At 37.0% G+C, this 27,972-nt stretch overlaps 1 protein-coding gene and 1 pseudogene across 14 annotated transcripts in view; one reads left to right on the forward strand and one right to left on the reverse strand.

Annotated features, from left to right (window-relative positions):
* Nucleotides 1-27,972, forward strand: part of UBR4 (ubiquitin protein ligase E3 component n-recognin 4) — a 154,827-nt gene that overhangs the window by 11,728 nt on the left and 115,127 nt on the right. For all 14 annotated transcript variants that reach the window (XM_077151062.1, XM_077151075.1, XM_077151065.1 and 11 more), the window contains exons 6-19: nt 65-167; nt 303-444; nt 608-732; nt 2,471-2,595; nt 3,227-3,286; nt 3,378-3,568; nt 17,649-17,748; nt 17,887-18,024; nt 18,502-18,619; nt 20,876-21,063; nt 21,984-22,143; nt 22,262-22,347; nt 25,960-26,129; nt 27,456-27,738. In XM_077151062.1, the coding sequence (XP_077007177.1) occupies nt 65-167; nt 303-444; nt 608-732; nt 2,471-2,595; nt 3,227-3,286; nt 3,378-3,568; nt 17,649-17,748; nt 17,887-18,024; nt 18,502-18,619; nt 20,876-21,063; nt 21,984-22,143; nt 22,262-22,347; nt 25,960-26,129; nt 27,456-27,738 (1,989 nt within the window). The remainder of the gene's footprint in view (nt 1-64; nt 168-302; nt 445-607; nt 733-2,470; nt 2,596-3,226; nt 3,287-3,377; nt 3,569-17,648; nt 17,749-17,886; nt 18,025-18,501; nt 18,620-20,875; nt 21,064-21,983; nt 22,144-22,261; nt 22,348-25,959; nt 26,130-27,455; nt 27,739-27,972) is intronic.
* Nucleotides 15,992-17,456, reverse strand: LOC143655088 (translation machinery-associated protein 16 pseudogene; annotated as a pseudogene).

The raw sequence follows: 27,972 nt of genomic DNA on the forward strand, positions 1-27,972 counted from the left end.
CATCCCACAAGGAACAGATGAAAGCTCTCTTGATAGGTCTTTCATATCTTATGATTCTCTTCAGACGGAAGGAGAAAATGATGAGCAGCCATCTACAGATCAAGCATCTGCTATCAAAACCAAGAATGTGTTCATAGCTCAGAATGTGGCTAGTCTTCAAGAGCTTGGTAAGACTCTGATTTTTTCCAGAAAGCTGGTTCCTTTGCCTTTGAAAATTCTTTAAGTGTGCTTCTTCCATGTGGAGAAGAATCGAGCAGCAGACAGAAGCCTGTTTGTAAGGTCAAGACTTTTCATTAATTTAGGTGGTTCAGAGAAGTTACTACGTGTGTGTTTGAACCTGCCATATTTCCTTCGCTATATCAATCGGTTTCAAGATGCAGTGTTGGCTAATTCCTTCTTCATCATGCCTGCAACTGTAGCAGATGCCACTGCTGTTCGGAATGGGTAAGGTGCTCCCAGGGGGTGTAAACTTTACATTCTAATGATGCTATTAAAAGAGATATAACTGGTTCGTTTTTATGGCATGTTAATTTTCTTTACTTATCAGATTAAGAATCAAATGATTCCAAGAAAGAGAGTTTTGTCAATATTGTCTGTTATCTTACAGTTTTCATTCATTGGTGATTGATGTAACTATGGCATTGGATACTCTTTCTCTACCTGTATTGGAACCCCTCAATCCTTCTCGTTTACAAGACGTGACAGTCCTCAGCTTAAGTTGCCTGTATGCAGGTGAGAAGTTAATGTGTCTGGTCTCATTTTCTCAGTCAAGCACAGGTATACTTTCTGGAAACCACAAACATCCGTTTGGTATTCTACTCTTTCCTCCTTTACTTGGTCCCTTCCCCCAAAGATCATCATCTCATTCAGGTGAAGTGAAGTTTCAGTAGGAATCTTTGTAAACTGTCCTACTGTTCAAATCCTGACATTGTGTTATATGCTCATTTGATTTCATAGTATGTATAGATATTAAATATCTACCGTGTGCAAGGCAAAATACCAGGTACTGTTAAAATATTGAGATGAACAACGTGAAATCTCTGCCATCAGGGAGACTATAATCAAACATTGGAGAGAGTCAAGGCTACACAGCACAACATAAAACAGGAGATAATGAAAGCAATAATAGAAGTATCAAATATTTGGGGCGTATAAAGAAAGGAGAGACCTAGTCTTGCTGTGGGAGCAGATTTGAGGAAGGCTTCATGAAATAAGTGGCACCTGTTCATGTTGGTAGATACACTAGTGTTATTCTTCATGCGCCCATAAAATCCCCTTTTTTCTTGTTGACTGTGCTATCTTGGAAATGGAACTTGGTAGCTGGTGTTCACTCTCTTAAGTAGTTGTCACAGTGACTTCTTAACCCAAATCAGTAATCCTTGGTGGTCCCAGATATTTACTGGGTTCTACAAGTAAAGGTGGGACAAACAGTCTTGTAAACCAGATCTTGTGAGCGTTAAGAAATTACTGATGTTGATTCATCTCCCCATGTAACAGCTTTATCTTGAGTATGTGCAAAAAACCCTCACAGTCTCTTAGAGAATATTAGTACATAACTCTTATATATAAAAGAAAATGAATGTGGAGAGAAAGTGCTAAGGAAATTTAGAGGAGAGCAGAGTTCACTTTCAATTGAGGGAGTCAGTAGTCATGAAGAAGTTTGTTGTATCTTGTGGGGCAGATAGGGTTTCAGCTTGAGTATCCTTCGGCAGAGGAAAAAGCAGTTCCCGAGAGTTTGGGGGAACATGCTGCATAAATGTATATGTGTATGTTTAAGTCCATATATGTTTAGTAGGTACTGTGTACCTGGAAAGAAAGAATAGGGCACAATCACAGAGGGCTTAGAAATTCACATTTAGGTAGGCATTTGGACCATATTCTTTAGTTAGTAGAGATCATTAAAGATTTGTTAACCAAAGTGTGATAGAATCAGAGCTATATTTTAGGAAGAACATTCACGTAGTAGTGTGCAGGATATTTTGGTGTGGGGAAATATTGAAGGCAGTGAGATCGGTTAGGAGGAATTTGTGGTAATTCAGGCAAGACACATTTAGGGCCTTCATGAGAGCAGCAACAATAAAAATAGAGCACTAAGGTACGCACAAGAATATGCTCCCACCAAGCCAATCACCAGTGTTTTAGTTGCCTGATTTAATCTTTGCGGTTTTTCATTTGGAGTTTCTTAATTTAGATTAAGAATACCACATGGGTCTCAATGGTAGTCATTGATTTCTTAAAAATTCATAGTGGGCTTTAAAGATCTCAGATTTGTTTTGTGCTTGAAATTTGTGATTTGGAATTTGAATTTGGAAAAGGATTCGGGTTTGATATCTTAGAGAAATAGCAGGTATGGGATTTTCAGTAATTAAATCTTGAAATTGCTTGTGGGTAGAGTGGGTTTTTATTTCAGATTTGGTAGATTCTTGGGAATGCTCTTTATTGAGAAGTGAAATCTGTTCATCTTTTTCAGGTGTGAGTGTGGCAACCTGTATGGCCATCCTTCATGTGGGTAGTGCCCAACAAGTGAGGACAGGGTCCACAAGCTCCAAAGAAGACGACTATGAAAGTGATGCAGCTACTATTGTCCAGAAATGTGTAAGCCATGTACCTGGGGATGTGGTTGCCTTGATTGTTCATATGATGGAGTGTGGCCAGTTCCATTATTTTCCTTGATAGAGAAAAAGACCTAGAGTAATCTCTATATCCCTTTCCCTTGGACATGTTTAAGAAGTGGGCATTTGGCTTGTTTATTTGATATATTGGTTTAAATAAGTGCTTGCCTTTCTCTCTTGGTTTTGCAGATAATACTGCAAGATTGTGGTGGTAGTGGATCCTGTGAAAGATTATTTATTCATTTAACAAATATTTGTGAGGTTTTTCTTAGTATATGTCACTGTATTTGCAGTGGAGACATAAAGTAAACAAGTTAATTTCAGATAGTGTTAAGTGCATAGAAAAAATAAATGTAATAGAATGTGACCTGTTGTAGGACTGGGTATTCTGCTTAAGATCAGGTGGAAAAACCTCTCTGAGAAGTTGACATTCGAGCTGAATGAAAAGAGGAAGTCAGGTCCGTATGACAATCCAACAGAAGTATGGTGGAATTAGATCCTTGAAAAGTGACCTTAGGATACTTAACCCTTCAAGTTAATTTAGGTAGGATTTAGTGTTTATAATAAAATATGGCAACTTGCTCAAATTTTTGTGTGTTTGATATATTGGACAGCTTGAAATCTATGACATGATTGGACAAGCAATTAGCAATTCCCGCCGGGCTGGTGGTGAGGTAAGAAACATGTCTTTGCTATATTCATGTCTTATCTCTAAGATGTGAATATCTCTGTGTTCATTATTTTATTTTGTGCCTTTTACAATAGCACTATCAGAACTTCCAGTTGCTGGGTGCCTGGTGTTTGTTAAACAGCCTTTTCCTCATATTGAACCTCAGTCCTACTGCCTTGGCCGATAAGGGGAAAGAGAAGGATCCGTTGGCTGCTCTCCGAGTCAGAGACATTCTTTCTCGTACAAAAGAGGGAGTGGGCTCTCCCAAACTGGGGCCTGGAAAAGGGTATGTGTCTACTTGATTGCTACCAAGGTGTTTTGTTTTTTTTTTTCCCCTCTCTCTGCTGTTTTATATTGATGGAAATCTAGTATAACTCTTCTCATTACCACATCAATAAATAGAAAAATTTGCTTCCATAACTGGTTTGAATTTAACTAAGATGACCATGGTCTACTGTTTTCACACTGTAGCTGATTTTGGATAAGTTGCTCAGTCCCTCTGATCCTATTTCCTAAGCTGTTGTATGATGGAGAAAATATCTGTGTAATGTATACTTAAGGATTAATGTATAATGTATACTTATATGAGCTCCAAATAAGAAAATATTTTTCTCTTATCTAAAGTGGGTTTGTTTGATTTGGAGTTGAGTATTCACTTGCATGCTGTAATGAAGATACTGCTAGCTTCTCATGGTTTGCTTTCTAAAGCTTTTTTTTTTTTTTTACATACTTTCTAAAACATTTAATGCTATTTTTTTTTTTTTTTTTTTTTTTTTTTTTTTTTTTAGACAGAGAGAAGGAAAGAAGGATAGAAGGAAGGAAGGAAGGAAGGAAGAAAGGGAAACATTTTTAAACATTTTCTTGTTTTATTGTATTCTGTTTCTCCGTTTTTGTTACATGGGCTGGGGCCGGGAATCGAACCGAGGTCCTCCGGCATAGCAGGCAAGCACTTTGCCCGCTGAGCCACCGCGGCCCGCCCATTTAATGCTATTTTGATATAGAATCTGAGCGATAAACCCCTGTTTACTAGGAAAGAAATTAGAGATGTGACTTCTGTGCTGTCCAGGCATTTTTGCATTTTATTTATCCATTTAGTCCCTACTATATAATAGACCCTCTTTGAGGCATTGAGGATATGCACTAAAAACAACATCCTTGCCCTTAGGGAGTTTGCTTTCCAACCAGAAAAACAGTGAACACATATACTAATCAGTACATAATAGTTTATCATATAGAAGAGTTGTAGAGAAAAATAAACCAGTTCAATGGGCTAGAGAATGGCAGGGGCTATTTTATTTTGGTTGCGGGGAGTCAGGAAAGGGCTCTGAAGACAAGACATAGAGACATATATGAAGTAACTAAGTGATTCATGCAAATATATGGGTAGATGTGCCAGATGTTGAGGTAGAAGCATGATTGGCATTTTTTTTTTTTTTTTAAGGTACTGAGAGGAGATTTTTTTTTTTTTTATTAATTAAAAAAAGAATTAACAAAACAATTAGAAATCATTCCAATCTACATGTACAATCAGTAATTCTTAATAACATCACATAGTTGCATATTCATCATTTCTTAGTACATTTGCATCGATTTAGAAAAAGAAATAAAAAGACAACAGAATAAGAATTAAAACAATAATAGAAAGAAAAAAAACAAAAAAAACAAAAACAAAAAACCTATACCTCACATGCAGCTTCATTCAGTGTTTTAACATAATTGCATTACAATTGGGTAGTATTGTGCTGTCCATTTCTGAGTTTTTATATCCAGTCCCGTTGTACAGTCTGTATCCCTTCATCTCCAATTATCCCTTCTCTTTTTTTTTTTTTTTTTTTAATTAACGGAAAAAAGAAATTAACCCAACATTTAGAGATCATACCATTCTACACATGCAATCATTAATTCTTAACATCATCACATAGATGCATGATCATCATTTCTTAGTACATTTGCATTGGTTTAGAAGAACTAGCAACATAACCGAAAAAGATATAGAATGTTAATATAGAGAAAAAAATAAAAGTAATAATAGTAAAATCAAAACAAAACAAAACAAAACAAAACAAAAACCTATAGCTCAGATGCAGCTTCATTCAGTGTTTTAACATGATTACTTTACAATTAGGTATTATTGTGCTGTCCATTTTTGAGTTTTTGTATCTAGTCCTGTTGCACAGTCTGTATCCCTTCCACTCCAATTACCCATTGTCTTACCCTGTTTCTAACTCCTGCTGAACTCTGTTACCAATGACATATTTCAAGTTTATTCTCGAATGTCCGTTCACATCAGTGGGACCATACAGTATTTGTCCTTTAGTTTTTGGCTGGATTCACTCAGCATAATATTCTCTAGGTCCATCCATGTTATTACATGGTTCATAAGTTTATCTTGTCTTAAAGCTGCATAATATTCCATCGTATGTATATACCACAGTTTGTTTAGCCACTCTTCTGTTGATGGAGATTTTGGCTGTTTCCATCTCTTTGCAATTGTAAATAGTGCTGCTATAAACATTGGTGTGCAAATGTCCGTTTGTGTCTTTGCCCTTAAGTCCTTTGAGTAGATACCTAGCAATGGTATTGCTGGGTCGTATGGCAGTTCTATATTCAGCTTTTTGAGGAACCGCCAAACTGCCTTCCACAGTGGTTGCACCATTTGACATTCCCACCGACAGTGGATAAGTGTGCCTCTTTCTCCGCATCCTCTCCAGCACTTGTCATTTTCTGTTTTGTTGATAATGGCCATTCTGGTGGGTGTGAGATGATATCTCATTGTGGTTTTGATTTGCATTTCTCTAATGGCCAGGGACATTGAGCATCTCTTCATGTGCCTCTTGGCCATCCGTATTTCCTCTTCTGAGAGGTGTCTGTTCAAGTCTTTTTCCCATTTTGTAATTGGGTTGGCTGTCTTTTTGTTGTTGAGATGAACAATCTCTTTATAAATTCTGGATACTAGACCTTTATCTGATATATCATTTCCAAATATTGTCTCCCATTGTGAAGGCTGTCTTTCTACTTTCTTGATGAAGTTCTTTGATGCACAAAAGTGTTTAATTTTGAGGAGTTCCCATTTATTTATTTCCTTCTTCAGTGCTCTTGCTTTAGGTTTAAGGTCCATAAAACCGCCTCCAGTTGTAAGATCCATAAGATATCTCTCAACATTTTCCTCTAACTGTTTTATGGTCTTAGACCTAATGTTTAGATATTTGATCCATTTTGAGTTAACTTTTGTATAGGGTGTGAGAGATGGGTCTTCTTTCATTCTTTTGCATATGGATATCCAGTTCTCTAGGCACCATTTATTGAAGAGACTGCTCTGTCCCAGGTGAGTTGGCTTGACTGCCTTATCAAAGATCAAATGTCCATAGATGAGAGGGTCTATATCTGAGCACTCTATTCGATTCCATTGGTCGATATATCTATCTTTATGCCAATACCATGCTGTTTTGACCACTGTGGCTTCATAATATGCCTTAAAGTCAGGCAGCGCGAGACCTCCAGCTTCGTTTTTTTTCCTCAAGATGTTTTTAGCAATTCGGGGCACCCTGCCCTTCCAGATAAATTTGCTTATTGGTTTTTCTATTTCTGAAAAATAAGTTGTTGGGATTTTGATTGGTATTGCATTGAATCTGTAAATCAATTTAGGTAGGATTGACATCTTAACTATATTTAGTTTTCCAATCCATGAACACGGTATGCCCTTCCATCTATTTAGGTCTTCTGTGATTTCTTTTAGCAGTTTTTTGTAGTTTTCTTTATATAGGTTTTTTGTCTCTTTAGTTAAATTTATTCCTAGGTATTTTATTCTTTTAGTTGCAATTGTAAATGGGATTCGTTTCTTGATTTCCCCCTCAGCTTGTTCATTACTAGTGTATAGAAATGCTACAGATTTTTGAATGTTGATCTTGTAACCTGCTACTTTGCTGTACTCATTTATTAGCTCTAGTAGTTTTGTTGTGGATTTTTCCGGGTTTTCGACGTATAGTATCATATCGTCTGCAAACAGTGATAGTTTTACTTCTTCCTTTCCAATTTTGATGCCTTGTATTTCTTTTTCTTGTCTAATTGCTCTGGCTAGAACCTCCAACACAATGTTGAATAATAGTGGTGATAGTGGACATCCTTGTCTTGTTCCTGATCTTAGGGGGAAAGTTTTCAATTTTTCCCCATTGAGGATGATATTAGCTGTGGGTTTTTCATATATTCCCTCTATCATTTTAAGGAAGTTCCCTTGTATTCCTATCTTTTGAAGTGTTTTCAACAGGAAAGGATGTTGAATCTTGTCGAATGCCTTCTCTGCATCAATTGAGATGCTCATGTGATTTTTCTGCTTTGATTTGTTGATATGGTGTATTACATTAATTGATTTTCTTATGTTGAACCATCCTTGCATACCTGGGATGAATCCTACTTGGTCATGATGTATAATTCTTTTAATGTGCTGTTGGATACGATTTGCTAGAATTTTATTGAGGATTTTTGCATTTGTATTCATTAGAGAGATTGGTCTGTAATTTTCTTTTTTTGTAATATCTTTGCCTGGTTTTGGTATGAGGGTGATGTTGGCTTCATAGAATGAATTAGGTAGTTTTCCCTCCACTTCGATTTTTTTGAAGAGTTTGAAGAGAATTGGTACTAATTCTTTCTGGAACGTTTGGTAGAATTCACATGTGAAGCCATCTGGTCCTGGACTTTTCTTTTTAGGAAGCTTTTGAATGACTAATTCAATTTCTTTACTTGTGATTGGTTTGTTGAGGTCATCTATGTCTTCTTGAGTCAAAGTTGGTTGTTCATGTCTTTCCAGGAACCCGTCCATTTCCTCTAAATTGTTGTATTTATTAGCGTAAAGTTGTTCATAGTATCCTGTTATTACCTCCTTTATTTCTGTGAGGTCAGTAGTTATGTCTCCTCTTCCATTTCTGATCTTATTTATTTGCATCCTCTCTCTTCTTCTTTTTGTCAATCTTGATAAGGGCCCATCAATCTTATTGATTTTCTCATAGAACCAACTTCTGGCCTTATTGATATTCTCTATTGTTTTCATGTTTTCAATTTCATTTATTTGTGCTCTAATCTTTGTTATTTCTTTCCTTTTGCTTGCTTTGGGGTTAGCTTGCTGTTCTTTCTCCAGTTCTTCCAAATGGATAGTTAATTCCTGAATTTTTGCCTTTTCTTCTTTTCTGATATAGGCATTTAGAGCAATAAATTTCCCTCTTAGCACTGCCTTTGCTGCGTCCCATAAGTTTTGATATGTTGTGTTTTCATTTTCATTCGCCTCGAGGTATTTGCTAATTTCCCTTGCAATTTCTTCTTTGACCCAGTCATTGTTTAGGAGTGTGTTGTTGAGCCTCCACGTATTTGTGAATTTTCTGGCACTCTGCCTATTATTGATTTCCAACATCATTCCTTTATGGTCCGAGAAAGTGTTGTGTAAGATTTCAATCTTTTTAAATTTGTTAAGACTTGCTTTGTGACCCAGCATATGGTCTATCTTTGAGAATGATCCATGAGCACTTGAGAAAAAGGTGTATCCTGCTGTTGTGGGATGTAATGTCCTATAAATGTCTATTAAGTCTAGTTCATTTATAGTAATATTCAGATTCTCTATTTCTTTGTTGATCCTCTGTCTAGATGTTCTGTCCCTTGATGAGAGTGGTGAGTTGAAGTCTCCAACTATTATGGTATATGAGTCTATTTCCCTTTTCAATATTTGCAGTATATTCCTCACGTATTTTGGGGCATTCTGATTCGGTGCGTAAATATTTATGATTGTTATGTCTTCTTGTTTAATTGTTCCTTTTATTAGTATATAGTGTCCTTCTTTGTCTCTTTTAACTGTTTTACATTTGAAGTCTAATTTGTTGGATATTAGTATAGCCACTCCTGCTCTTTTCTGGTTGTTATTTGCATGAAATATCTTTTCCCAACCTTTCACTTTCAACCTATGTTTATCTTTGGGTCTAAGATGTGTTTCCTGTAGACAGCATACAGAAGGATCCTGTTTTTTAATCCATTCTGCCAATCTATGTCTTTTGATTGGGGAATTCAGTCCATTGACATTTAGTGTTATTACTGTTTGGATAATATTTTCCTCTACCATTTTGCCTTTTGTATTATATATATCATATCTGATTTTCCTTCTTTCTACACTCTTTTCCATATCTCTCTCTTCTGTCTTTTTGTATCTGACTCTAGTGCTCCCTTTAGTATTTCTTGCAGAGCTGGTCTCTTGGTCACAAATTCTTTCAGTGACTTTTTGTCTGAGAATGTTTTAATTTCTCCCTCATTTTTGAAGGATAATTTTGCTGGATATAGGAGTCTTGGTTGGCAGTTTTTCTCTTTTAGTATTTTAAATATATCATCCCACTGTCTTCTAGCTTCCATGGTTTCTGCTGAGAAATCTACACAAAATCTTATTGGGTTTCCCTTGTATGTAATGGATTGTTTTTCTCTTGCTGCTTTCAAGATCTTCTCTTTCTCTTTGACCTCTGACATTCTAACTAGTAAGTGTCTTGGAGAACGCCTGTTTGGGTCTAATCTCTTTGGGGTGCGCTGCACTTCTTGGATCTGTAATTTTAGGTCTTTCATAAGAGTTGGGAAATTTTCAGTGATAATTTCTTCCATTAGTTTTTCTCCTCCTTTTCCCTTCTCTTCTCCTTCTGGGACACCCACAACACGTATATTTGTGCGGTTCATATTGTCCTTGAGTTCCCTGATACCCTGTTCAAATTTTTCCATTCTTTTCCCTATAGTTTCTGTTTCTTTTTGGAATTCAGATGTTCCATCCTCCAAATCACTAATTCTATCTTCTGTCTCTTTAAATCTATCATTGTAGCTATCCATTATTTTTTCTATGTTTGCTACTTTATCCTTCACTTCCATAAGTTCTGCGATTTGTTTTTTCAGTTTTTCTATTTCTTCTTTATGTTCAGCCCATGTCCTCTTCATGTCCTCCCTCAATTTATCGATTTCATTTTTGAAGAGGTTTTCCATTTCTGTTCGTATATTCAGCATTAGTTGTCTCAGCTCTTGTGTCTCATTTGAGCTATTGGTTTGTTCCTTTGACTGAGCCATATTCTCAATCTTTTGAGCGTGGACAGTTATCTTCTGCTGCTGGCGTCTGGGCATTTATTCAGATTTCTCTTGGTGTTGGACCCAGCAAGGTTGTAATATTTTTCTGTGAAATCTCTGGGTTCTGTTTTTCTTATCCTGCCCAGTAGGTGGCGCTCGTGGCACCCGTTTGTCTGCGGGTCCCACCAGTAAAAGGTGCTGTGGGACCTTAAACTTTGGAAAACTCTCGCCGTCCTGGGGGTTCGCTGGCCGAAACGGCTTGAGCCGGCCCGGGGTCCGAACGCAGCGGGGGTTGCTGGTCGCCGCAGCCAGGGAAAGAGCCCGTCCAAATTTCCTAGTCGGCCCTGGGCAACAAGCGTGGCGGGAGGGCGCCAGCGGCAGCGGCCCGCCCGAGAGAGTGCACGTTCCCCGGGAGTCACGGGTTTGGAAGGGGCCTCCCCCACACGTCACCGTTCTCCGCGGCCTGGGGGTTTCCGATCCAATTCTCTCAGTTGGTCCGGGGGCTGCGCGTGGTGTGGGCGCCAGCCGTCTTTGTTTCAGGGGACCGCCTCTCCAATTCTCCCAGCCGGCCCGGGAAGGGGGAAGGGAGTAACTCCGGCCGCTTGCCACCCCGCCCGGTAAGGCCCGCGCGCCTCGGCGATCTCACCCGAGCTGCTTCTCTCAGCCAGCCAGCCGTTCCAGGATGGGGTACGCTGTCTTTTTTATCTCTGTTGTGGCTTTGGGCGCTTTCTGTATCGTTTCTACTCTCCTAGTAGGTGTCCTGGAGAAGAAACTAAGATCCGCGCGTCTTACTAAGCCGCCATCTTCCAGGAAGTCATGATTGGCATTTTTGAATATTAACAAGTTCAGTGTAGCTAGAGTGGAGTAGTAGAAGGGTAAGAGTGGTAGAAGATTAGATCAGAGAAGTTAGTTAAGGCCAGATCATCTAGGGTCAAGTGTAATTAGTAACTGTCAGAGGGTTTTCAACATGGAAATGACATGATCTGATTTCTTGGTTATCAGAAAACTTGTCTTTCGTGTGGAGAATAGATTGCAGGCACATAAGAAAAGAAGATGGCAGAACTTTTAGGAACTAATATGGTGCTCAAAATGAGAGATGAGGATGGCTTGGGATAGAGTGGTAGTGATAAAGGTGGAGAGAAGAGGTCAAATTGGGATATGTTTTGAAGGTACAAGCTGACAGGGTTTGTTAAAGGGTGTGAACAATTGAGGAACCAAAGATGACATAAAAATATTTGCCTGAGCAGTTGGGTTGTGTAATTTATTGAGGAGGGGAACACTGATTTAAAGAGAAGTTTGAGTAGGAAGAAGGGAAAGAAATAAAGAATTTAACTTTGGAAATACTGAGTTTGAGATGACAAACATCTACAGAAGATGTTAAGTAGGCAATTGGATATGTGAGTCTGGAGTTCAAGGAAGAGGTCAAAATCTGTATCTCCTTCAGCAAAGTATTTACCAGATCTCTTCTCTTTGCCAAGCTCTATGTTCTTGAAATGCTGTAATGAGCAAAAAGCTAATACATACACAAGAGACATGAAGTAGATATTCATACAAGTGTGTGTACAATTGCAACTAGAAGGGTATTTGACCTCGTCAGGAAAATCAAGGCAGGCTTCCCCGAGGAAGTGTTAACTGAGTTGAAATCTGAAATAGGCATTGGGGATGGTAGGTGGTAGATAATAGGCAAAATAATGAGGTAAGGGTGTTCCAGAGGGAAGAGTAGGTTGTGATTTTGTAAGTGTTTATCTTCAGTCTTGGCATTGGAAAGGAAAGTGGGGTAATTCTGAAAGGTACATCCTTACAAGAAGTAAGGATATTATTTCTCTGGATTTTAAAAAGAATATGTGGTAGGTGGACCATGGTGGCCAGCAGGCAAAGTTCTTACCTGCCATGCTGGAGACCCGGGTTTGATTCCCAATGCCTGCCCATGCAAAAAAAAAAAAAAAAAAAAGAGAAGGAATATGTGTTAAGCTGTAAACCATAAAGAGGAGCATAATTAAGAAACAAACAAAAAATCATTGCAAATTCAACTTGGTAAACATACCAGACATTTCTCTCTGCACATATATGAAACATATGTATTTACAAAAATGGATCACTGTATATAAAATATTGTAGTTATCTTTTCAGTGCCACAAATATAAATTGTATATAACTTTTTAAAGTGTGTAAATAAATTTTATTTTTATTTTTCAAAAATAAAAGTTTTAACATTTTAGATTATTAATAAGACTTAGTTGACATTTAGTTAACCTCATACAACATTAATGTTTTTTCTTTTCTTGAAAATACTCAAATATGTTTCCATTGTTCTTTTAGAAAATAGACTAAAAGATATGTTGCATATAATGAGCTCCATGAAGAACATTCTATCGCATCCTTGTTTTTTTCCCTCTTGTTATCCTTTTTTTAAAAAATTTTGTATCAAACCAAACAACATACAATATGAACGTTCTCTTTTTCATCAAATAGTTGTATATTCATCATCATGATCATTTCTTAGAACATTTGCATCAATTCAGAAAAAGAAATCAAAAGAAAACAGAAAAAAAATTCATACATACCATACCCTGTACCCCTCCCTTTCATTGAGCACTAGCGTTTCAATCTTCAATCTATAAATTTATTTTAACATTCATTCCCCCTAGTATTTATTTATTTTTAATCCATATGTTTTACTCGTCTGGTGATAAAGTAGATAAAAGGACCATCAGACACAAGGTTTTCACAACCACACAGTCACATTGTGAAAGCTATATCATTATACAATCATCTTCAAGAAACATGGCTACTGGAACACAGCTTACATTTTCAGGTGGTTTCCTCTAGGCTCTTTGTTACACCTTAACCTAAAAGGTGATATCTATTTAATGCCTAAGAATAACCTCCAGGATAACCTCTCAACTCTGTTTGGAATCTCTCAGCCATTGACATTTTGTTTTGTCTCATTTCGCTCTTCCCCCTTTTGGTGGAGGAGGTTTTCTTGATCCCTTGATGCTGAGTCTCAGCTCATTCTAGAATTTCTGTTCCATGTCGCCAGGAAGGTCCACACCCCTGGGAGTCATGTCCCACGTAGAGAGGGTGAGGGCAGTGAGTTTGCTTGTTGTGTTGGCTGAGAGAGAGAGGCTACATCTGAACAACAAAAGAGGTTGTTTTGAGGGTGACTCTTAGGCCTAATTTTGAGTAGGCTTTGCCTATCTTTTTCAGGGTTAAGTTTCATATGAACAAGCCCCAGGATTGGGGGCTCAGCCTGTTGCTTTGGTTGTCCCCACTGCTTGTGAGAATATCAAGAATTCTCTACTTAGGGAAGTTGAATTTTCCCCTTTTCTCACCATTCCCCCAAGGGGACTTAGCAAATACTTTTTTATTCACTGTTCAGATCCTTCTGGGATTTCATCATTCTGGATAAACCTACAAAATTTCATGCCCTACTCAAGGTTCCATGTACTTATGGTGTTCAATTAAGCTGTCCACATAAGTTATATTAGGAACTGCACTAGTCGAAATATAAATTTTGTGCCAAATAAGTATTTTTTGCTTTAGTCTCACACAGAAGTTAAAATTTTAAAATATTAATTACCATCAGTTTTTAACACCCTGCAGTATTGACATTCCTTTGTTCTTCCTCATGCAAAACATTTTTAAATTTGTACATTTAGTCACTATCATTATACACTCTAGGCATTCCTGGATTATATCGTCTCAGTCTTTATCGTATATCTTTCCTTCTGATTTCATTTGTGTTCCCAGTCCTCCTCCCTCTGTCATTCTCACACATTCAGCTTCATTCAGTGTTCTAACATTATTGTATTACAGTTAGGTAATATTGTGCTATCCATTTCTGAATTTTCCCATTGTACTACCTGTATCCCTTCAGTTCCAGTTACCCAATATCTTACCCTATTTCCATCTCCTGATGACCTCTGTTCTTAACTGAAATTATCCAAGTTCATTCACTAATGTTTGTTCATATCAGTGAGACCATACAGTATTTGTCCTTTTGTTTCTGGCTAATCTCACTCAGCATAACGTCCTTAAGGTCCATCCATGTTGTTATATACTTCATAACTTTATTCTGTCTTACAGCTGCATAATATTCCATCGTATATATACCACAGCTTGTTTAGCCACTCGTCTGTTGATGGAAATTTGGGCTGTTTCCATCTCTTGGCAATTGTAAATAATGCTGCTATAAACATTGGTGTGCAAATGTCCGTTTGTGTCTTTACCCTCATGTCCTCTGAGTAGATACCTAGCAATGGTATTGCCGTGTCATATGGCAATTCTGTACTTAACTTCCTGAGGACCGCCAAACTGCCTTCCACAGCAGTTGTACCATTTGATGTTCCCACCAACGGTGGATAAGTGTGCCTCTTTCTCCACATCCTCTCTAGCACTTGTCGTTTTCTGTTTTATTGATAATGGCCACCAGAATGGCGGTTTTCATTGTGGTTTTGATTTTCATTTCCCTAATAGCCAGGGATGTTGAGCATCTCTTCATGTGCCTTTTGGCCATTTATATTTCCTCTTCTGAGAAGTGTCTGTTCAAGTCTTTTGCCCATTTTGTAATTAGGTTGTCTGTCTTTTCATTGTTGAGTTGAACAATCTCTTTATATATTCTGGATACTAGACCTTTATCTGATGTGTCATTTCCAAATATTGTCTCCCATTGTGTAGCCTGTCTTTTTACTTTCTTGATGAAGTTTTTTGATGCACAAATGTGTTTAATTTTGAGGAGTTCCCATTTATCTATTTCTTTCTTCAATGCTTGCGCTTTCGGTATAAGGTCTAGGAAATCGCCTCCTATTATGAGATTTATAAGATATTTCCCTACATCCATGTTTTCCTGGCACTTGAAACACTGAGCTGTATGGCAATTTAATCTGTTTCTTGGAGGAAAAACCAAAAATGTACTGTTAAAAATAGTGTTCATCTGTGATGACCAATTTAGCTGTTTCCACAAACAAAACTTATTCTTCACAATGAGGAAGCAGAAAATAATATCATCAAAAGGATGTATCCTGAAATTATTTATCTCCTTAGTCAAAAGATAAGAGATTAAGTATGGGCTATCAACATAAGTATTATATATTTTTAACCAATTAACTCTGGCTCAGAAGATAACAAATATGATTAGCGTAAAATCCATCAGCCTATAAGAATTCTGCATCACATTTTTTCCTATTTTATAACAAAAGAAAATGGGTTTAATATTTAATAGGATTAATGTGGCACTATTTTGACAGCGTTGCCAACAAAACAGCTGGAAAAGTATCCACAGGACCCTTTTAGAAACAGAATGCCTTCTATGCCCCAAAATGTGAGATTAGGCTGTTGTCAGTAAACACAAAGTAAAGACTTAAAACATTTTCTGTCCTCATTCATATCACACTGCCCTGGAAATTCAGTTAAATGTGTTTTGCAGATCTCTTCATACCCACCTTAGTATCATAATATAAATGATAAAACAACCTTGGTTTTTAAGTAAAAACTATAACATCATTTTGAAGCTACAAATGGAACTCTCTTCATGTAAGAGAATGATCTAATAGCAAATTCCTGTATCTAGGCAGTATTTAAAATCTTCAATGAGTATAACCTGAAACTCTTAAATTATTTATTTTAAACTCAAAGACAATTAGGCCACTGCAGTCATTTCTTCATCTGAGTCATCTGTTACCTTTTAGCTGCAATTCACCTAAATCTTTATCTACAGTTGTAGTACTTTTCTTCTTCACTTCTTGGGAGCTGTATCATTAGCACAGATTTTTCTCATTTAATTTGGCAGTTTCTTCAGATCAATATCCTATTCCCTAAAAGTTTTCAGATTACTTGCATTTACAGTGTTTGGGATCTCAAAACCACATCCTTCATACTGCTGCCATTCGAGAGCCATCATCTGCTTGATGACTTTCTCCTGGCAATGGTGCCTCCTTCCCTGCCTATCTTTGATGCTGTTATGTAACTCAGTCTGCTCCAGTGCATTGCTGAATCGATTGAATTACCTTTCAGTTAATTCACAAGCATCTTTCTTTAAATATTCTATTTCTGGGGGATCAAGGTGATTGTGAAACCACTGTAGTTTTTCACCAATAATGTTGAGATGCAAGACCTATTCATTCTTTTATCATGGTGATGTCCTTGCGACCCATGTGGGCCTCTGTGCTCCACACAGGGGCAACTGCACTGACTACAGCTGGTACTTTTCTGGGAGAAGCTCTGGTCCAAAGACACATAGGGCCCTACTGGAAAATTTGTATATAATTTTTAAATGGCTGGTGGTATTCCACTATATAAATATACCATAGGTAACTAATTGATGAACACTTATTTAGGTTGTTTGAAATTTCTTGGTTTGATAAGCTAAGCTTTGATATACTTTAACATAAATATTTGTGTACTTGTTTAATTATCTCTTTGAAGTAAATTCCTTGAAGTACAATTGTGAGGACAAAGGACACAAATATTTAAAAATTTGAAATGCGTTTTTGCAAACTGCTCTTCAGAGAAGTCATACCAACTTGCATTCTCACCAACTTTGTGTGTATATGCCATTGCCTATATCCTCTTTGACTCTGGATATATTAGTTTTCATATTTGCTAGTCTAAGAGAAGAAAGTACTATTGAATTGTTTTTGTATTTCTTTGATTACCAGTTTGATTGAATCCCTTTGCACATATTTATTGGTCATTTGTGTTTCTTCTTTTGTAAACTGTCTCATGTCCTTTGCATCAGTTTTCTTTTTGGTATTTGTCCTTTTTTTCTTACTGATTTATAGTGAGCTGTTTGTATATTAGGTATATTAACTCTTTGTCATGTGGATATTTTGGACAGAAAAAGTTTTACTCAAATTTAATATTTAACTCTAGGTTTTTATTCTCCTAGATTTATTCCCAGATATATTATAGAGGTCAATAGTTTTTTAACTTTTTTCTTCCCTGGAGAATGACTTTAAAAGTTCAACAATATTAAGTGCCAGCGTCTTGTGTGACCCAGAAACATTGAAATGATAGTTTAGGGAATCTAAACCCTTGGATTTGAAAGAGCTTCTTCTAGTTCAGGAGTTCTTAACCTGAAGCCTGTGGATCCATAGGCAGTCCATGATGGGCTTCAAGAAGATTGTTAACTTTTGAAATTTATATACCAATTTTGTATATGTGCATTTTATTTTCTGGGGAAAAATCCATAGATTCTCAAAGAGATCTAGGAACCCAAAATTGCAAGAGCTGGTTTCAGAGGTTGTAATTCATTATTGGTTATTTTAAAGTTTGTGTTTTCCTTTTTCTTTGTGTAGGCATCAGGGATTTGGGGTCCTCTCGGTAATACTGGCAAACCATGCAATCAAGCTTTTAACTTCTCTGTTTCAAGACCTGCAAGTGGAAGCCCTTCACAAGGTGAGGAGGTTATACTTGTAGAAATGAACACATTTTTTGTTAGGTCCATTTTCGGGTAGGCTGGCTTGAACCATCAAATAGGTTGTTATTTTTTCCTGAGTCTTCTCCTTAATTCTCTTTTGGTATTGTTTTCTTTAGGGTTGGGAGACAGATGGTCCCCCTGCAGTCCTGAGCATTATGGCCCAGAGCACTTCCATACAGAGGATTCAAAGGCTGATTGACTCTGTCCCACTGACAAACCTGCTGTTGACATTACTCTCAACTTCCTACAGAAAGGTGGAAATCAAGCCATTGATTAGGAAAAACTTCTTGGAATGATATAACGTTCTTAAAATGAAGGAAACTTACCATACTCCATGGCCCTTATAAGCAAAAACTTGTGGTAATGTTTTTGAAGATGAGAGGAATCTTATCTGTTTGAGCATAGCCAAACCCATTTGAATCAGTCTTTGATTATTGTGATATATGTGACGACTACTTTTGTAGTCGTGATGATTGGCACGCTGAAGTAAAAGCATACAGGGTGCTATGGATAAGGCTCCTTTATCCATTCTTATCCAGATCCCTGTTTGGGGTGCTATTGTAGGATAAAGTGATGAGAATACTGAAGGGAGCTATTAAAAGAACTATTTCTTGTATTTAAAAAAAAAAAGGAACAAGAATTGGAGAAAAATTTTCATGTGATGAATGAGAATAAGGAGAATGATTGAATTTTTTGTAACCCTCAATTGAAAAAATCTCCCTGTTTTCTAGGCATGTGTTTTGCAGCGTCAGAGGAAGGGCTCCATGAGCAGCGATGCCAGTGCCTCAACTGACTCAAACACTTATTATGAGGATGATTTCAGTAGCACAGAGGAGGACAGCAGCCAAGGTAGAAGCTGCTCTTTTCTCTCCCCTACAGAGACAAGCTACAGACTTCAACAGGTTTCCCAGCAGGTTCCTTTAGTTTCTTTTTTATACCATTGTCACCTGGCTAGCATGAATATTGATTTATGTGCACTCAAAGATGATATATTTTTTAAGAGCAAGTTGAGCGTATTGAAGAGTGAATGATAGACGTGATATCGGCAAAGTTCAGGTTGCTTTTCATTCGTTTATCTCCAAAATCAGTTGTTCATATTTTTTCTTTGTTGACCCATTTTGTGAACTTTGCTCTGAGCTTTCCCAGTGAAATTCACAAGGTGGTGTGTGGAGTGCTTGGTTTGGCTTTTGTCCTAAAAATGTAGTTTAAGGAAACATAGGGAGAGAAACATGAGCTCCTCTCTTGTAGTGAGCAATAGCACAGAACTAACATTCCCTTCTGCCTTAGTTTGGAGAGGGAGTGAAAAAGGTATATATCAGATTTTTCTCTATAATCAGGCTTGTGGAAGCAATGTGCAGTATTGAAAGAGCTAAGATTCTTACTATTTTGGAGTTTATAATTGATAAGCAACTATAAATTTGCTCTTGAAAATATTTGGCTTGTTGCCTGTAAAATAAATTGAAGTTGTTTCTCTTCCTTCATTGGGCTTCCTTTGAAAAATAAAATCAATTTTATTGAGGTATAATTTACATAAAATAAAATGATCCCATTTTAAGTATACATTTAGATGAATTTTGGCAAATTTATGTAGCCGTGTAACCACCACTGCAATCCAGTGTTCTTTTTTTATTTTAACATTTGTTCTCCCTATTGTTTATTTATTTATTTGTTTTTTCTTACATAGTTGAATATTCATCATCATGATCATTTCTTAGAACATTTGCATCAATTCAGAAAAAGAAATCAAAAGAAAACAGAAAAAAAATTCATATATACCATACCCCTTAACCCTCCCTTTCATTGATCATTAGCATTTCAATCTAAATTTTTAAAAAAATTTGTTTCCCCTATTATTTATTTATCTATTTATTTATTTTTACATGGGCAGGCAGCAGTAATCGAACCCGGGTCCTCTGGCATGGCAGGCAAGCATTCTTGTTTGCTGAGCCACCGTGGCCCGCCCTATTTATTTATTTTTAATCCATATGTTTTACTCGTCTGGTGATAAAGTAGATAAAAGGACCATCAGACACAAGAGCTTTCACATTGTGAAAGCTCTATCATTATACAATCATCTTCAAGAAACATGGCTACTGGAACACAGCTTACATTTTCAGGTGGTTTCCTCTAGCCTCTTTGTTACACCTTAACTTAAAAGGTGATATCTATTTAATGCCTAAGAATAACCTCCAGGATAACCTCTCAACTCTGTTTGGAATCTCTCAGCCATTGACATTTTGTTTTGTCTCATTTCGCTCTTCCCCCTTTTGGTGGAGGAGGTTTTCTTGATCCCTTGATGCTGAGTCTCAGCTCATTCTAGAATTTCTGTTCCATGTCGCCAGGAAGGTCCACACCCCTGGGAGTCATGTCCCACGTAGAGAGGGTGAGGGCAGTGAGTTTGCTTGTTGTGTTGGCTGAGAGAGAGAGGCCACATCTGAACAACAAAAGAGGTTCTTTTGGGGGTGACTGTTAGGCCTAATTTTGAGTAGGCTTAGCCTATCCTTTGCAGGGTTAAGTTTCATATGAACAAGCCCCAGGATTGGGGGCTCAGCCTATTGCTTTGGTTGTCCCCACTGCTTGTGAGAATATCAAGAATTCTCTACTTGGGGAAGTTGAATTTTCCCCTTTTCTCACCATTCCCCCAAGGGGACTTACTTAGCAAATACTTTTTTATTCACTGTTCAGATCCTTCTGGGATTTCATCATTCTGGATAAACCTACAAAATTTCATGCCCTACTCAAGGTTCCATGTACTTATGGTGTTCATTTAAGCTGTCCACATAAGTTATATTAGGAACTGCACTAGTCAAAGTATAAATTTTGTGCCAAATAAGTATTTTTTGCTTTAGTCTCACACAGAAGTTAAAATTTTAAAATATTAATTACCATCAGTTTTTAACACCCTGCAGTATTGACATTCCTTTGTTCTTCCTCATGCAAAATATTTTTAAATTTGTACATTTAGGTACTATCATTATACTTGTACATTTAGTCATTATTATACCCAGTGTTCTTTTTGACTAAAGCTCTTTTGCGTTAGCAAAAATTTTTTTTTTCCTTAAGCAAGAATTTTATTTTTGTTTACTTTTCTCTTTCTCTGTTCAGATGATGATAGTGAGCCCATTTTGGGGCAGTGGTTTGAGGAGACCATTTCACCCAGTAAAGAAAAAGCAGCACCTCCCCCTCCACCTCCTCCCCCTCCACTGGAGAGCTCTCCTCGAGTTAAAAGCCCCAGTAAACAGGCCTCTGGTGAGAAGGGCAACATTTTGGCTAGTCGCAAAGATCCTGAATTGGTAAGAATGGATTTCTGAGGTTTAGGGGAAGCAGAAATGGGAGAAAGGGTGTGAAAAGCTGATCATTGGAACTGCAACATTTTAGAGGTTGGATACCTGTTAAGTTTAAAGACATCTAATTTTCGTTAGGACTTAGGTGTATTGATTGTGTTTTATTAAATAACTTGGCCTCCTATTATTGTTTCCCAGATTAGGGATTAGTAGTGTAGTCTTTGAAGTTAGACCAGAAGTGGGTTGGAATACTAATGTTGCCACTTACTGACTGTGTGACAATGGGCAAGAATCTGAACTTTTTGTAAGTCCCAGTTTTGTCTCCTATAATAAGGGAGTGTTGGGGCTGGTAAATCATAAGTGCTTACTATTTGTTCAACAAATATATTTTGATTACCTGTCATGTGTCATTCTCCATTCTGAAGATACATCAGTGAACAAATCAGACTCAATCATTGCCTTCACAGAGTTTATAGTCTCGTAGAGGGTATAGACATAAAACATTTATGCAATAATTATTCAGTTTAATTTTATAGAAAAGTAAAGAGCTGAGAATTTTATATATGTGTAAAATAGCCATTATTATGAGCTTTAGAATTCAATATATAAATAATATCCTAGACCAGATCAAAGATAGGACCTGAGAGGAATAAAAGATATGGGTCAGTCTATTTGAAAATCCTGTGTCTTCATATAATGTTTTGTGAAATCCTTTGTATTATATTGGCATATCATTTTGTGAAACTGATGAAATTATGGAGGAAAAGCTGTCATTAAATTTAATCCCAGTCTGGGTAATTTAAAATTTGGTTCTTCATTGTGATTATTGGATGAGCCCTGTGAACATATTTTATTTCCTATTTGTATTCAGGATTTGTAGAAGCTTTGGGCTTATGAACCTGATGTAAACTTTTCTGTGTTCCTTTTAGTTTTTAGGTTTGGCTTCCAACATTTTGAACTTCATCACCTCTTCTATGTTGAACTCTCGGAACAATTTTATCCGAAACTATCTAAGTGTATCTCTTTCAGAACACCACATGGCCACCCTGGCCAGTATCATAAAAGAGGTGGACAAGGATGGACTCAAGGGTTAGTAGGTGGATACTCGCCTGGTGGATTTCTTTTCTAGTGGAATTTTGACTGTTGGCAGGGTGGTTTGATGTATCAGTAGCTAGTTGAATAATTGTTTTTCCCATTTATCCTCAAGGTTCATCTGATGAAGACTTTGCGGCTGCTCTTTATCACTTCAACCACTCTCTGGTAACCTCTGACCTTCAGTCACCTAACCTGCAGGTTAGTGTGCACTATGGCCATCCAGGTCAAGAACTCTTTGCACTGGCTCTTCTCAGGCAGCAGTTGTTCCTGCTATTAAGGTTTAGAATCAAGTTACAGAAAATAGATGCTATCTTATACATTCATACTGGCGAAATCCACCACCCAAACAAAATGTCGGATGTTGATAATGGAATTCTAATATTATGGTTTTCTCTCTCCTTACTTAGGAGGTTGTTGTCCTGAATCCTAAATCTCATGCTACTCAGTTCCTTAGTTGCCCTTTTATAAATATGTGTTGTTTTTGAATTTATATTCCTTAAGTTTAAAAAAAATTGTTTTCAGCTTTATTAAAATAGATAATATAGGGCGGTGCAACAGTGGCTCTGTGGCAGAATTCTTGCCTGCCATGCCTGAAACCCAGGTTTGATTCCTGGAGCCTGCCCATGCCAAAAAATTTTTTTAAATGAAATAGATATGATGCTCTATGTAAACGTTTTGGACTTTGTTGTTTCATTTAATATTTATATAATACTATATGGCCAGGAATCTTGTCTATTGCTGCATATTGCTATAGTTCTTGTTTTGACTACTGATTAATATTACACTTATGAGTACACCACTTTATTTTTCTCCTCTCTCCCAGTGATGAATTGTTGGATTGTTGACAGTTTTATTGGTTTTCAAGAGGTGCTATGATCTTCCTTGTACATATCTCCTCTTACCCATGGGTGAGAGAGTCTCTTGGAAATATTACTAGGAGTAGGGTTGCAGGTCATAGACTATGTGAACTTAAAATAATAATGCCAACGATTATCTAAAGTAAGTGTCCCAATTTTTACTCCTATTAGCAATGTGTGAGAGATCCTGTGGATCTGCATCTTCAACATTTGGCAATGCCATGTTTTGATAACTTTCTTAACATGTTCAAAGTTAGTGATTCTTAATCTTTAGTGTGCCTAAGGATTCTTGGGAAGTTTGTTAGAGGTACAGATTCCTGATTACCCTGACACCTTCCCCCTCCAGGAGAATTTAATTTGATAGGTTCCCAGTAATTTGCCCTAAGACTGTTTTGAAATAAATTGTAACTCTTAAGATTATTCCAGAAGGTTTTTCAAATCAGGACACAATTCAAGGGCTTGTCCCCTAAGCAACAAAATCTTGAAAGCTCATAGAGGTTAAAATTGATTTTTATAATCCCATATTTGTTGTTGTTTAAAAATACATATTATGAACCCCATTTCTACTTGCCTGCTAATACATGCAAAGTTTTATTTTGGCAGCAAAGGGAATATAAATTCAGTAAAAAAAGTTGTTGCCCAATCTGAGATGAAGAGAAGGAAATGCTTCAGTTAGTATGTAGCCTGTAACAGGCTCTCAGACTGTGTAGTGTCACGATACCTTGCTAAAGTTGGCTGAATAATGTTCCATTGTTCACATTTTGTATAAACCACATTTTGTTAACCACTCTTCTATTGATGGACATTTGAGTTGCTTCCATCTTTTGGCAGTTGTGAATAATACTGCTGTGAACATCTGGGTGTAAATACCTGTTTGAATCCCTATTTTCAGATCTTTTGGGATATACCTAGAAGTGGGGTTATGTGGTAATTCTATTCTTAGCTTTCCGAGGAACTGCTAAACTGTCTTCCACAGTGACTGCACCATTTTATATTATCATCAGCAATGAATGAGTGTTCCTATTTCTCCATATCCACTCTGACAGTTGTAATTTTCCATTTTTAATAGTAGTTTAATAATAGTTTTTTTTTTTTTTTTTTTTTTAGACAGAGAGAAGGAAGGAAGGATAGAAGGAAGGAAGGAAGGAAGAAAGGGAAACATCTTTTAAACATTTTCTTGTTTTATTGTATTCTGTTTCTCCGTTTTTGTTACATGGGCTGGGGCCGGGAATCGAACCGAGGTCCTCCGGCATAGCAGGCAAGCACTTTGCCCGCTGAGCCACCGCGGCCCGCCCGAGTTTTAATAATAATATTAATAGTAACTTAATAATAGTTCCTTCAGTTTTTAAGGAATTACTAAACTATTTTCGACAGTGGCTACACCTTGTTATATTCCTATTAACAATGAATGAGTGTTTCTATTTCCCTACATCCTCTCCAACACTTGCTAATTTCCCCTTTTTAAAAAAAAATAATAGCCATTTTAGTGGATATGAAATGGTATGTTACTGTGGTTTTGACTTGCATTTCCCTAATGGCTAATGATGTTGAACATCTTTTGATGTGCTTGTTAGCCATCTGTATGTCTTTGGAGAGATGTTTATTCATGCCTTTTGCCCATTTTAAATTGGATTGTTTTGTCTTTTTGTTGTTGAGTTGTAGGATTTCTTTATATATTCTGGATATAAACCTTTATTAACTATGTGGTTTCCAAATATGTTTTCCCATTGTGTAGGTTGTATGAGGTGTTCTTTATAGCATCATTAGATTCTAGGGTTTCTTTTGCTGTAAGTGTGTTTCCCTAGGCTCTTTTAGTAAATATTTATTAGCACCTAGTAGGAGCAAGATAGCTTGTTAAATACTGTGAGGTAATTAAAGAATAAAACAGTAACTGTTGTCTAGGAAGAGTTTAGAGACACAGAAATAGCTAATTTAATATAAGCTGTTGAGTGCCCAAATTGAGAAAGTGGAATGGGAGTTCAGAGGAGAGGGAGACTACTTCTAATATGAGTAGGGAGGGGTAGGAGTAGGGTGATAAGACCTCAAAGAAGCTGTGGCATGTGCTCTAGGTATAAAGAGTGAATAATGTTAGAGTACCAAGGAGTAGATGAAAGGGCAATGACAAACAAGGTAAGGTGTCACTCAAAGTGGGTATAAAAAGAAGTTTAGCTACTACAGGGAGAGGAAGCAGTGGTCACTTTGTCTGGGAGAGAATGTATAAAATAGTTTGGGACAGAGTGTAAAGAGTCTTAAAATCCATACTAAGGAGTTAAACTAGTGGAGAGCTACTCGGCTGTGCTGTCTGAAGATTACTGTGCTGAGAGGATGGACCTTGAAGAAAATGGAGGTCCAGAACCTCAATGGCTGTTACAAATTAGTATGCAAATATTGTTTAAAATAGTGCCTGGCACATATTATTAATTCCTTGAAAATGTTAGCAGCTATTTTATTTATTATTGTTATTGTTTTATATTATTATCATTTTGTTATTATTGCAGTGATATAGATTCATTCATTCAATAAATGTGCATTAAGCACTTACTATGTGCCAGATAGGGACTGAAGAGATAAAGATGACTTGTATTAGTGAGGGATCATGAAAGAAGGAATGGACAAGGGGCGTATTGCAGAGATAATGGAAAATTATTTGAAAGGACTGAAGGGCATGGAAAGGAATGAGCCTAAGATATTGCCTGGGTTTCAAACCCAAGTGTTAGCAGAAGTATGCTGTTGTCATTAATAGAAATAAGGAAGATAGGAAGGAGAGTTGGTTTGGGGGTAGCAAAGAGAGATACTGAGTTTTATTTTAGATAGGAAGTTTTAGAGTGCCTTTGGGGTGAGTATGCCTAGAAAATAGTTGGAAATGTGAGTCTGACATTCATGAGGTAAAATTAAGATTGGCTTTATACATTATATTTTTTCCTAATGGTCTCTTATATGTATTTTGTATCAGAACACACTGTTGCAGCAGCTGGGAATTGCTCCTTTTTCTGAGGGCCCTTGGCCATTGTATATTCACCCTCAAAGCCTTTCTGTACTGTCACGCCTCCTGCTCCTCTGGCAACATAAAGCTGGTGCTCAAGGTGACCCTGATGTCTCTGAATGCCTTAAAGTTTGGGACAGGTAAGAGAACTCCAGGAGAAGTAGAAAAGGATATTTACCTTTTAAATTTGACTTCTTTGTAGAGAATCTGTGTTTGAGATATTTCTAAAAATAGTGATTAACATGTTAAATGTGGAGGAGTGTGTTTCTAATGGTGGAATGGGGAGAGTTGTGTTGCCTAAAAAGCTAGTACATTAAGTGTTAGGTCTGGGTAAAGGAGTCTTACTTTAGCACCTAAGGGATTTCGTTATAATTATTAATAGAATCTGAATCCTGAACATAATCAATTTTATCCTTACTTGGTCTTTTGGAAGAGAGGGTGCTAGGAAGCCAATTCTGTCTTTGGTTATTTTGCTTTCATCTTGAAACTACTTTTTTTGGACAAACTTTAAAGAAATTTTCTACTTGGGGTAAGCTCCGATTAATCATCTAAATCCTTTTTAGATGGGCCTATATTTGCAATTTTTGTTTATATGGTTATGAGTCTTCAAAGCAGTTTGTTTTCCTAAAAGGCTTTGCTTATCTCTTCTCCATTCTAGGATCAAATAGCTCTAGTGTTGGATTGAGAAATCATAAACATTCTTGAATGCCAAAGACCCATGATATTTTTCCTGGTGAAATCTTGCAAAAAGGCCAGGAAGTTGAGGGATGTGGGGAAAGATCCTTATTAAAATACAAATCTCTTTCTTAATAGCCAATGGTAGTGGAAACAGCTATATTCATTCCTTTTTATTTTGTGAGGGGGATGCATGGTCTGGGAATCAAACCCGGATCTCCCACATGTAAGGCAAGCATTCTGTCACTGAACCACCCGTGCACCCTTATTCATTCTTTTTTGCATTAAAGCTATTCTGACCAGTTCTCTGAATATGTAATTTCATTTTTTATTGCTTAATTGAGTTATTTTTAACTAATGTCATTCATTAATTTTAACCCATAGTGTAAACTCTCAAAACTAGAATTAAATTGTAGAATCAGAGTTTAGGGAAAAGTAATTGAATTGGTACTACCTGCTCAGGTTTGTTTTAAAAAAAAAAAACAAAACTCTTTGGGAAGCTTGCATTCGTCTTCATTACCACCAGTGCCAGGGTGGGCGTTAATGCTACAGTGACCACTGTCAAGAGAACAGAAAAATTCTTGGAAAGAATTTTTTGTGGCCCATTCAGATTTTTTATAGCCAAGATTTAATTTTTGTTTCCTCTTTAGCATGTAACTTTTATTTTCTTCCTTAATTTATCTTAATTCCTAGGTATAAAAAGTTTAACTCTTCCAGGACTTGACATTTTAACTTTTAGAGGGTGTTCTCACCTTTTTCGACGAGACATACTGTTCTTTTCTCTTTGTTAGGTTTTTGTCTACAATGAAACAGAATGCCCTGCAAGGAGTGGTGCCCAACGAAACAGAAGATTTGAATATAGAACACTTACAGCTGCTGCTTCTCATTTTCCACAACTTTACAGAGAAAGGCCGGCGGGCCATATTGACTCTTTTTGTCCAGATCATCCAGGAGCTCAGTGTCAACATGGATGCCCAAATGCGCTCTGTGCCCCTCATCCTGGCTCGCCTCCTCTTGATCTTTGATTATCTGCTTCATCAGTACTCCAAAGCCCCCATTTATCTGTTTGAGCAGGTACAGACCAACATGTTCTTTTTGCTTTATTATCTTTTGAGAGCTTTATTCTTCTCAAGTGTTGCCATGATCCAAACCCAAATTGATCTGTTCACTTTAGATTTTAAGCGTTCCTTGTGGTAGGTCTATGAGTGGCATCAGGAAGACTGCCGGGGCTTATATATGTATGCCTGCACTCTTTGTTTAGCCAGAAGTGATAAATGTAGGTTACTTGATTTGATGTGTTAAAACTAG

The sequence above is a fragment of the Tamandua tetradactyla genome, chromosome 2, assembly GCF_023851605.1.
Source record: "Tamandua tetradactyla isolate mTamTet1 chromosome 2, mTamTet1.pri, whole genome shotgun sequence".
NCBI classification, from domain to species: Eukaryota; Metazoa; Chordata; class Mammalia; order Pilosa; family Myrmecophagidae; genus Tamandua; species Tamandua tetradactyla.